The sequence below is a fragment of the Aspergillus oryzae genome, chromosome 5, assembly GCF_000184455.2.
Source record: "Aspergillus oryzae RIB40 DNA, chromosome 5".
NCBI classification, from domain to species: Eukaryota; Fungi; Ascomycota; class Eurotiomycetes; order Eurotiales; family Aspergillaceae; genus Aspergillus; species Aspergillus oryzae.
Genome location: NC_036439.1, coordinates 1,510,387 through 1,521,637, shown reverse-complemented (window position 1 = coordinate 1,521,637; position 11,251 = coordinate 1,510,387). Strand labels below are relative to the sequence as shown.

General features: G+C 47.9%; 3 protein-coding genes across 3 annotated transcripts; 2 read left to right on the top strand and 1 right to left on the bottom strand.

Moving 5' to 3' along the window:
- Window positions 1-1,822: 1,822 nt before the first annotated feature.
- AO090701000314 (beta-N-acetylhexosaminidase) lies at window positions 1,823-3,998 on the top strand (the record flags this gene model as incomplete). Its single annotated transcript, XM_023237370.1, has 4 exons — window positions 1,823-1,855; window positions 1,877-1,928; window positions 1,988-3,825; window positions 3,882-3,998. The coding sequence occupies 4 exons, from the start codon at window positions 1,823-1,825 to the stop codon at window positions 3,996-3,998; spliced, it is 2,040 nt and encodes a 679-aa protein (XP_023092086.1).
- Window positions 3,999-4,348: 350 nt separating this feature from the next.
- Window positions 4,349-5,530, top strand: AO090701000315 (SGNH/GDSL hydrolase family protein; the record flags this gene model as incomplete). Its single annotated transcript, XM_001823125.1, has 3 exons — window positions 4,349-4,546; window positions 4,595-5,227; window positions 5,300-5,530. 3 exons carry the CDS (start codon window positions 4,349-4,351, stop codon window positions 5,528-5,530), a joined length of 1,062 nt encoding a protein of 353 aa, XP_001823177.1.
- A 4,224-nt stretch (window positions 5,531-9,754) lies between these two features.
- AO090701000316 (isocitrate lyase/PEP mutase family protein) lies at window positions 9,755-10,863 on the bottom strand (the record flags this gene model as incomplete). Its single annotated transcript, XM_001823126.3, has 3 exons — window positions 9,755-10,377; window positions 10,430-10,577; window positions 10,624-10,863. 3 exons carry the CDS (start codon window positions 10,861-10,863, stop codon window positions 9,755-9,757), a joined length of 1,011 nt encoding a protein of 336 aa, XP_001823178.1.
- Window positions 10,864-11,251: the final 388 nt, after the last annotated feature.

Here is an 11,251-nt window from a genome sequence, read left to right as displayed (position 1 = left end):
CACAGCCGTGCCATAACACAACCAGGATATCCATCGCCAAGTTAGTCTTAATTAAGAATTCCAGTCCTAAGCCGCATTTGGCATGATAATGCCGATCTTGGAGCTGCCATTGATTTAATGCCGCAGTTAAGGGTCGTCAATCAGCGTCTTGCCCCCGCGTCCAAGAACTCAGGATCATACTAGTTCTATATCACGCATTTCATGTATCCACAAAGATGGCTTATGTTGCCGCCTCCAGGGGAGATTCTTCATGTGATCCGGCAACAACGGTACTTCTGAGCCGCGTCTATTGCCCGTTGTACTCACTGAGTCTGCGAGTGGATCCTTGGGTACATCGTTCGATTGTCTTGCCATAACGGCCCGATGATTACAAATGCGATACACCAATACCTATTCGAGGGGTGCATACTTACTGCGCCGAATTCACGCTGCAGATAACTGCGCGGATGAGAATTCTCTGACGAGGAAACCCAACACCGAGACATTATCTCCACGATCAGGAGATGGCACAACCTGCAGCTTCCTAAATGAAAGCTTTCGATTAAGTTGTGGAAGGATAGTACCTCGCTCATGCGCTCTAGACATTAAGTGGCTGTTTCCTACCACAGATCAAGCATATCAGGGGCACCCTCGCAATATGCCTGCCGGGTCACTTGGGCTTGTGAAGTCTCTGAACACTCGTGACTTCCCTACAATCGCAACCAATATTGTCAATGGTGAACCCTAGACTGACAAGGCAAGCACATATGCAGACAACCAGGGATCAAGGAAGTGATGGACATACATACCATGTCGCCTGATATTCTCAAAACGTCGACATGAGTGGAAGACTTGCAACCTGATCTCACTAATTCACCCAGAAGGGCTCTCTCGGGACCTCGAGGAAACAACAACTGTAGTGATGCTTACCTCTCATAGATCCTCCATACCGCACAGATTTGGTATCATGCTACCAAGACTTTGACATTGCTTTACGACACCAGTTTATACGCCAGTATCATGGCTGGGACGAAAATACTCCTTCATGGTCTTGAATTAGGACGTACCTACTGATGCTCTTGCTGATAATAGTGGTGAAATTTTTGATTTTGAGAAACATAATCTATGCTGAGCAGCAAGAAGAAGGAAGGTTATGTTCCTCGGGTGTTACACCATGAGAGAAACTTGCTCTGTGTGACTACGCCTAAAGACACATACAAATGTTTTATACTGTCTTCAAAGCTTCGAGCTTCAAGCTTCGAGCGCGACTAATACCCTGCTGCATGCCAGGTGATTTGTACGCTATACTCAAACGAATCTAGTTGCATTGGAGAACGTGGGGGTAGCTGCGAAGATTCACTATTGACAATATGTATCTACTGAGACTACCACCTACATATGAGCTTAATCAACTGTGTTCTGGATCATTACAAGGAGCTGATTTCTTTCAACAGTGAGACCTTCTGACTTACATCCCCCTTTCCGTCCTTTTCGTGCCACGTGAATACTTGGATTGTCACGATTCAATGCTCGCTGCTCTCACCACTTACTCTCATTACTTGAGGCTTATCGCGAATTGAGTGACATCCTGAGATAACCGAGCTTTGTTGCAGGTCTCTATCGGAACAAAGGAATTTGTGGAGCAAGAGGGACCAGAAAACAATGGAGGTCTGATCACCCAAGTAGGTCTCTCAAGCCAGTAGCAAATAACAAAAGACCGCAAGCGAAATGACTAAGATGGCCAAGCAGGGAGGAATGTCACCTTTCTGAGGAACAATAGCATTGGTATCGAATTTGGTTGCGATCGGAATGTAACGTCGATAAGTCGAGACACCCCCACGGAATGCAACCGTCGATCGCCTGGGGAATTTCCGGGGTTTGTTTATGACTATAACAGACCCACGTTCGCCTCCCCCAAAGCTCTCCTGACAGCAAGGATCAGCCATGTGGTCAGTTATCTTGCTTTCTCTGATTGCAGTAGTCTCTGCTTTGCAGTCCCTGCCACCAGTTCAATGGACTAATTTGGATTCTGAACACGACGGTTTCGATATTGCGACAATCGACCGAAATATCTATATCACGAATAGTTTCGCATCGGACAGAGATCAGAATGGCTTGACACTCATCCCGCCGTCCGCTATTGAATTTGCGAATACCTTTCGCCAGGACTTGGAGGAAATAACGGGCGAGTCATGGAATCTGCACCCTGTTGAAGTGTGGCCCGAAGGCCAAACAGGAATTTTCCTGGACAGACTAGATTGCTCTCAAGACGGGTTGACGTATGAAAATGGTGATCCCACAGAAGAGGGCTACAAGCTTCAGGTCCAACCGGGACGCGTCTCGATCCTTGGCTCAGGCGCCCGTGGAATGTGGTGGGGAACACGAACTTTGCTGCAACGGTTGTTGATAGCTCACAACTCTCCCATCCCGTCTGGTCAGGTGGTTGACGCGCCCTCGTATTCAACGCGAGGATTCTTACTAGACGCTGGGCGGAAATGGTACTCCCCATCGTACCTCAAGGATCTATGCACATATGCGTCTTTTTTCAAGCTGTCTGAATTTCAGTACCATACTAGCGACAACTATCCCTTAAGTCGTGGCCACAATGAAACCTGGCAAGATGTCTACGCACAGTTCTCCTTGCGGCCGGAGAGTCCCGAGCTACAGGGAATTGTACAAAGAGAAAACGAGACACTCTCCCGGGCGGACTTTGAGGATCTTCAGCAGCACTGTGCCCAACGAGGTGTGACTGTCATCCCTGAGATCGAAGCTCCTGGCCACAGTTTGTTTATTACAAAATGGAAGCCAGAATTAGCCTTAGAGAGCAAAGATCTGCTGAACCTGACCCATCCGGACACCATTCCCCTGGTGAAGTCTATCTGGACTGAGTTTCTGCCGTGGTTTCAAACAAAGGAAGTCCATATCGGTGCCGATGAGTACGATGCCACCCTGGCAGACGACTATATTGATTTTGTCAACGACATGGCGGAATTCATGGACGAACAGGCCGGTAAGACGATTCGGATCTGGGGGACATACGAACCATCTGACACCCGCAACATCTCAAAGGACGTCATTATTCAACATTGGCAGTATGGACAATCCGACCCAGTCGAATTGGCAGAACAGGGCTACGAGGTTATCAACTCAGAGGATTGGTGGGCTTACATGTCGTTAAAAAACGATCACATGCCGATATTCCCAGCCCCGTATCCAGATTTCTTCAACAACTCTAGGGTGCTCAACTTTGCGGACAGAGAGGGATGGCAGTGGACACCGGCTCTCTTCAACCCTGTGAATGTCACCGAGCAGCCTGACCCAAAGCCCGTCAAGGGTGCCATTCTGGCCGCATGGAATGATAATGGGCCTGATGCCACGACGGAGTTGGAGTCTTACTATGCGATCCGCAATGGCATTCCCGTTGTTGCAGCGAGGGCGTGGGCTGGAAACCGTGGGCCCATTATCAATGTATCTACCTTGTCAGACTCGATGGACTTGTTGACCTCGAAGGCTGTGGCGCAGAACCTGGACCGACAAATCTCCCACAAGAGTGAAGATGCTAATGAGCTTTTGAGTTGGACCAACCCTTCAGAGAATATAAACCGCGACAAAATCCATCTAGGATATGGCAGCAAGGGGATGAACTACGAGTTGACTCTAAATGTTTCAGGCCCATTCACCCTATGGTCCAACGACTCCACCCTTGCATTGTCGCCAGACGGCAACCTGACTTTTGTCTCAGACGGATGGGAGTATCCCCTGCGCTCCATAGAAGAAACGGATGGGTTCGACGAAAGCTATCCAGGCCGAATTTGGACGAACGAGACCTCCTCAACGCACGAGCCGGTGACAGTTCCATTGCAGAGCCACATTACCATTCGGACTGACATGATCGGTGGCAGTCGGGTCTGGGTCAACGAGGGATTCGCCGGAAGATTCGAAGTGCTGGTATTTGGTGGCAAAAACCGGCTATTATCCTGGAGCCAGATGGCGTTCGTGGCACCACTGGAGTGGATTGAAGGCGGCATCCAACGATTGACAGTGAGTGAGTTCGACGGCCAGCATTGACCAATACCAAATGACAAGCTGTATAAAATTTCCGTGGGTAAATAAAATCGTGCAGGATACCCCTCACTTTCCAATTCACCGACTAGAGATTCCATTTATCCGTCCAGTAATTGCAGTCATTTCCCCGCATCCCGTCCTGCATCGCAAACAAGAAATCGGAGATCCGGGGCAATGGCCGCAAAGCTTGGGTATTTTAATCTAGCAATGAAGTTCCATAATTTCCTATATTTATTTACCTTTCTCCCGTTCGTCCTTGTCATGCCTTAGAGCTTACAGTAATCAACAAGCAACCTCAATCGCAATGTACACATTCCCACTCCTCCTAGGCATCCTCGCCGCAACAAAAGACCTAGCCCTAGCCAAACCCACCCAAAAATGGGGCCTACGAGAATTCAATAACCTCGTTACCTTCGGTGACAGCTACACAGACGACACGCGAGCATCCTACTTCTACGCCCACAACGGATCAGCACCACCAGTAGGCTGGAAACAACCCGAGGTACATACAAAACCCCAACATCTAGAAGCCCAATTTAACCCATAACAGTCCAACTCCTCCGCCTCAGGCGGCTACGTATGGGGCCACTACGTAGCAGCAGCTACAAATGCAACACGACACAACTACGCCGTCAGCGGAGGCGCATGCTCTAACAAAATCACCCCCCGGACAATGTCCGGCCTGAACATGTCCTTCCCGTCTGTTCTAGAATACGAAATCCCGGCCTTCCTCGCAGACACCCAATACGTAGATTCCCAGGGGAACAAATTTCTCGACATCCCGGCCGACGAAACCGTCTACGCGATCTGGATCGGGACCAACGATCTAGGCAATTATGCCTTTCTAACTGATTCCCAGGTCCAGGGGAAGGTCATCCCAGATTACATAGAATGTGTCTATGAGTCCCTGGATCGGGTTTATGAAAGCGGAGGCCGGTACTTTGTATTGATGAATCTGGCCCCGTTGCAGTTGACACCGCAGTATGCTTTGCTGGAGAATGGGGGCGCGAAGACTGTCTCGTGGTGGCCTGATAAGCCTAGTAACCAGACTTTAATTAGTTATCGGATGTGGGAGCAGGTAGTTAATGTTAATGAGGTGTTTCGGTATAGAACGCCTTTCGAGGTCTTGGTTGCCGATAGGTATCCGGGGGCTGGGGTTGCTGTTATGGATATGTATGGGTTGGTGAGTATTTCTCTTTCTTTCGTCCTTTTCTTGTGTGATGTTATAGAGAAGGGAAATACTGATGCTTGCTAGTTATCCGATATCTACTATAACCCTGATGACTGGTTCGGAGACGTCGGTGCCAATGTAACCGGGTTCGTGAAGCATTGTAATGCCGAGGGCGAGGATTGTGTTCGGTTACAAGACGAGGAGAACTTCATGTGGTTTGATGAGTTGCATCCATCTCAAACAACGGATAAATTTATTGCGGAGGAGTTTGTGAAGGTGGTTAATGGGGAGAGTCAATGGGCGACGTATTGGTGAGATGTGCTTGCTGGGTAGGGATGGATCCCTGTCAAGGGTTGTATCTGGTCTCGTGATCTTTCTTGACGACCAGTTAGGGTATGCATAATGCCAATATCAATCAATAATTCAAGACACGTTATTTGAGTAAACTGTTCTCTTAAACCTGTCAATCAATTAGGCTAATGAGCTACAAAATCGCCGAGGCACGGCTCTGCGCGTGACCTGTCACAGTGACAACCAGGTATGCAATCCTTAACCTTCCCTGACATAGAAGGTAGAACAGCATAGCCACTGTTAGGGAGCCCCTATTCGTAACAGTGAGTATCAAAGCTCGAGAAAATAGAAATAAAAAGCAAACAAGAAAAGAACAAAACACAACGTAATCCGCCTAGACCGTCCCTTCTCCATGAATATCATCAACGATAAGGCCCTACAACACGCCTTGACAATAGAACAAAACACTGTAAATCTCACAAAATAATACATAAGACCCCAAGCCCCCACGACCCGGATCCCAACGGCTGCTGACAGTGCATGATCCCGCAGCGCCTCACCCGAAGCACGCCAGAACCCACTGACAGGTTGTAAAGAAGCCCAAGGGCCTAAACACGAGGAGTCCTACCTATCAAACGACACATTATCACAAATACCAAACTAAGCCCATCATCCTTCTTCGTCCCTTCTGGGGGGGAAAACTAGTAAAAAGTGGGAAACAGACGAATTACCAGATCAAGTAAAAGCACAGCATGACCATCGACTAAAGAAAGCCCACTCCAACCAATGCGAAAACCCTGATTCGAGAATGACGGCTCCCTAAGCTCCCTAAGGCCAAGCTAATCTTCATCCCGAAAGCCATCCAGTGGAACGCAAATCCACCGTTCGAAGCGAGCGGCCCAATCACGGATCTCCAAAAACCAACAGGACCAACAGCCGTCACTGACACGGCATGTGCGAGGCAGAAACGCATTTACGCCTTATAAGGAGGGTCATCACATAATCCCATACAGAAAAGTGAAAAGGGGGTACAAGACAAGAGAGATATTACCTGGGAAATGACTGGATTTGCGGGTTTGGACATTTGGAAAATGGCACCCGATACTACCGATTACCATTACCTTGCTCATTGTATTCGCACATATACTACATGATAATATACACAGAGGAAAGAAATGGACGACAACGACAGAACCCCACATTATCGTCTAAGTCCACCGCTGAGACCCATTGCGCTTCGACCCGAGAGCGTATCACGTTCCGAACTACTCTTGACGGTGAAGAATCGCCCCGAACCGTGGCATTCGTTGGATTACAGTGTTGAATATGAGGGGCAGACGATCTTTTCGGTGCAGGGGTATCCGTGGAGTATAGGTCAACGACGAGTTTTCTATGATCGGTCTGGATTACCGCTTTTCGAGTTAAGGTGTCGGTGGTATAATTCGTCGTGTTTGGAGTTGAGGTTACCGGGGCAGATGGAACATGTTATATTGTCTGCGAAGTTGAGGGTCGCGGTGCGGGCGCCGAAAGCGGTTATCAGGTTTCGCAATGCTGTCCTGTCTGAGCAGAGGAGACCGGGGGATTCTAAGAAACGGAAGGGAAAGGGGAAGCTCGATGACGATGGTGATAATGGCGTTTATCTACCCGATTCCGATGAGATGATGCTCGAGGTCCGCGATGAAGACCCCTACTACCATACCCAGGTCTTGGTGCTTGGGGACCGAATCATCGCGCATATTCGTCGAGTAACGAACCCTGCGGAGCTTGCTGAAGGGCCGCAGCCTTCGTCTTGCTATCGACCGAAATGGGAAGTGAGAGTTGCGCCTGGGGTGGATGTGGCGCTGATAGCGGTCGTGGTTGTTATACTAGGGCAGCGGGTTACTGCGGATGAAGACTATCGTGGTTCTGGGGACATATAGCGGGCTTGGGGATTTTTTTACAACACTAGAAGGATTCTTTATATCTGGTTATGGGAGAAGCGCGGTGGTGTAAGTGAGCATTTCCAAAGCTTCCTGTCCTGAGGACAGGTGAAAGACTTCGATTCATGTATTTTTTTTTTTTTCACGTTAACACCTAAGGTATAAAGATTACAAGGACTTAATTATAAATTGAAGTACGGATAGTCGCATGAAAGGTATGGTGCAGAAGTCGTTACTATTGAGGGTTTCGTGCTGATTACATGTTCAAAGGGGAATATTTTGAATATGTATTCAGTTGATTGAGTTGCTTGAATCTTTCCTCAGTATCTATATAGAGGAGATCGCTTAGGAAGAACAACAACGCTAGGCCTAAGCAGGCAGCATCAACTTTATAGTATAGGCGACAAACAGCATGACCAAAGAAAGAATAGAAGCTCTATAGGAATAGAGAAAGAAGAAAAAGCTACCTGAAAATTCCAAGCGTATTCAAAGCTGCCAAACTAGACACTGCATAAGCATTACGACTAAAACAAAACCCAAAAGCAGCGGAACGGAGCATATCTTGTAGCATAACCTATAACACGACATGGCTCAATTTATAATCACAGCCTACAAGTGGCTTTCCAAGTTGAAAGAGGTCTGTGGAGCATTCCTTGAGTCTTGAATAATGTACCAACCTTCAAAGCTTGTACAAGAGCCGCGTTATCGCGATTTAGACGAGCTCGAACTGCAAAGTATCCCCTTGAAGGAAAGATGTCGACGCTTGCAAGAGCTGGTAGCAGAGAAACAACAGAGGATGGAAATGGAGATCGCAAAGAAGAACAACAATATTTATCTACTGACAGAACGAGTGGACTCCCTGGTTTCCCAGCCTGGTCCTTTGAATGACGGCTACTCCAGGCCTATCATGAGCCGACTCGGGTATTCCTTGGACAGTTGGGTGAATTCACAACCCCGGGATGAAGGTCGATTAGGTAGCCTGACAGCTGCTTCAGTAAAGACGGAAATAAGAACTTTTCCAAGGCTTCATGAGCCGCAGAATGCTCATCAGTGACGGGCACTGATTCGGGCTGCCGTTAGCTGGCATATGCAGTATTGCATAGTCAATTGGTTTATCATCAGAGCTCGAAGCGGTCAAATGGAAGAAGATTGGAAAGCTATGTATACACATATAAGGGAGAAGTGTACCGTTGTGCCATCTTGCAACCTTTTATTATCCAGGCTGACACGAATGTGGTAAAACCATCGTCTGTTTCAGACAACTGGCGATCTGCAACCAGCATAGCTGCCCAGTCCCTAAGCACCGAGTCTCTACAGGCAACGTGCGACAGTCTTTGTGAAATAGTTGAATTGGCCTTCTCCGAATTTGCTTCTTCCAAAAAGGAAGGAAGAGTTCGCAAATTGCGTCAACTGGTCGAGCAATCCATCAAGTTTGCGCAACGCTTAGATAGACAGGATAATTGCTATTTCTTCTTCAGCACCAGTCCTGGCGAGAAGTGCAATGTACATCAGATGCAATGTATTGCGGTCTCCCAAGATGAATTTCTTTGCGCACAGCTTAGCCTTTGGCCGGGCCTCGCTAAGTGTGCCCGAGTGAGACATTTCTTGTGGACAAGGAGGTTGTGTGGACAAGCGAAACCCCTAATGAGGCCCAATCTTCCGCATCTTCCTTGATTATATCCGCGCAAGAGGTGAGCGAGGCCGATGAGGTTCCTTCTGATGAAGAAACGGCGCTCTCATGTAGCCATGACTTGAATGATGAGGCCATGCCTTTGCTTGTCGGACGCTAGGCTTGAGTATTACTCAGTAACCTACCAGCTCATTAAACTAACCAACCTAGGACGCGGCTCAGAATGAAAGCGATCAACCTACACAACTCTAGGAAAGGTAGGTTTTTAAGGAGTGTAGACAGCCTGCAGTGCGATGTGCTCAATCTTTTGTAGGATCACATAAAGGTATGGGATGTATATGATAAAAATGCACATTTATACCATTAGAGTGACCTTAACCACGAGCCGAATGATAGAGTTGGTTACCTTAAGTAGTACCGGTATTTACCTCCATCACTCTAGATGTGACCGTCACACCTTCTCTCCAAGCAGCTTTAAACCTAGTAAGTTATAAGGGCTCATAGAACCAGTCCCATTTCCAGACCACGTGAGAAGGCTGTTACTAAACATCAGTCTCATTGAACAAAAGTCTTATCAAAAGACATCTAAAACTTGTATAAGGCCACAGCAGAAAGTAAACAGGCACAAAGTGGATCACAGGCAAAACGATATACGCAGTCAGAGTAGCATAATAAAGTCACAAAGAACAGAAAACAAAATCAAACACCGTTGGTAAACCCGCTACCACCGGCCTCCGTATCAATTTTCATTGAATCCATCAATCCACACACCTCGAATAGCTTCTTCGGTCCCAAGCCATCCGGAATTCCAACAACTCCTTCATTCTTCAGTCTTTCCAGCGCAGCCTTAATGCCCAGATATGCTGGTGCGAAGCAGGCGAAGGAAAAGATCATGATGCGGAAGCCCATCTCCTGTGCTTCCTTTGTGGTGATGATGGGACCAGCACCATTCTCAACCATGTTCAAGAGCAGAGGCCATGGCGCCAGATCCTGCACGGCCTGTCTTGCCATCTCTTTGGAGGTGAAACCTTCCAACAGCCCGACATCTGCACCAAGGTCACGCGCTGCCTTTAGACGTCGGATACATTCGTCATACCCATGCTGTTGTAAGGCATCAGTGCGGGCAATCAGAACGATATCCGAGCGCAGTCTGTCTTTGGTCAACTTGGCAGCACGGATGCGAGTGAGATATTCTTCCAGGTCGACCACTTTCTTTCCAGCGAGATGACCACAACGTTTGTTCTGAATTTGGTCTTCGATGTGGAAGCCAGCTACACCGGCCTGAATGTACTGCTGAACAGACTTCGACACCATCAAAGGACCTAAACTACATCAGGAATCTGACAATCACTTGAGGATAATGGAACAACATACCACCATATCCAGTATCCATGTCAGCGATCAATGGGGGTCCAAATGGGTCCAGGTTGGCAATCATCTCGGCATTGGTCCGCATATCATACAGTTGGGCCAGTCCAAGATCTGCCATACCGAGCCTTGAGGCGGTAGTTCCAGCGCCGGTCTAAATGGTTAGCATTGATATGGAACACTGTATGATCAAAACGTACCATATACATTGCCTTGAAGCCGAGCCCCATGGCAATTCGAGCAGAGATACCATCGTACACACCAGGGCAGACGATCAAATCGTCTGTTTCCCTCAACATACGGCGCAGCTTAGACGCTCCGGCTGTCATATACAGGGAAACAGTGGGCTCCTGCCTGGTACCGTTAACTTCATAGAAGCCATCTTTCTCGACGGTGATGGTGATAGCCAGATTAGACGAGGAGGAATCTCCGACCTTCATTGTGATTGATTTTGTAAACAGATAATGATGATGAGAGTGATGATGATGATGATGAGTTCTGAAGGATAGCACCTCTACACTGGAAATGAGACCCTTTATATACCCCAGTTCTGTGTCTTCATGCCTGTAACTTCGGCAAAATAACCATCCGTCGGACACCCAGCCGGTAGGTGAAATTCCTCCATTTGTTCATCGGTTAGCGCTGACACCCTCGTTCTGATATGCAACGTAAGGACTTGGCCAGCTGAATAGCCAGTCAATACGAATGCAGAATACTTCCCTCGTTATTAATTGAGGGTACTAAGTGCTCTTGGCTGCTGGCCTCCTTGCGACGCCGAGGATCAGTTATGTGGTACAGTATAGGCCTGTGACAGACCAGAAGTGGTAA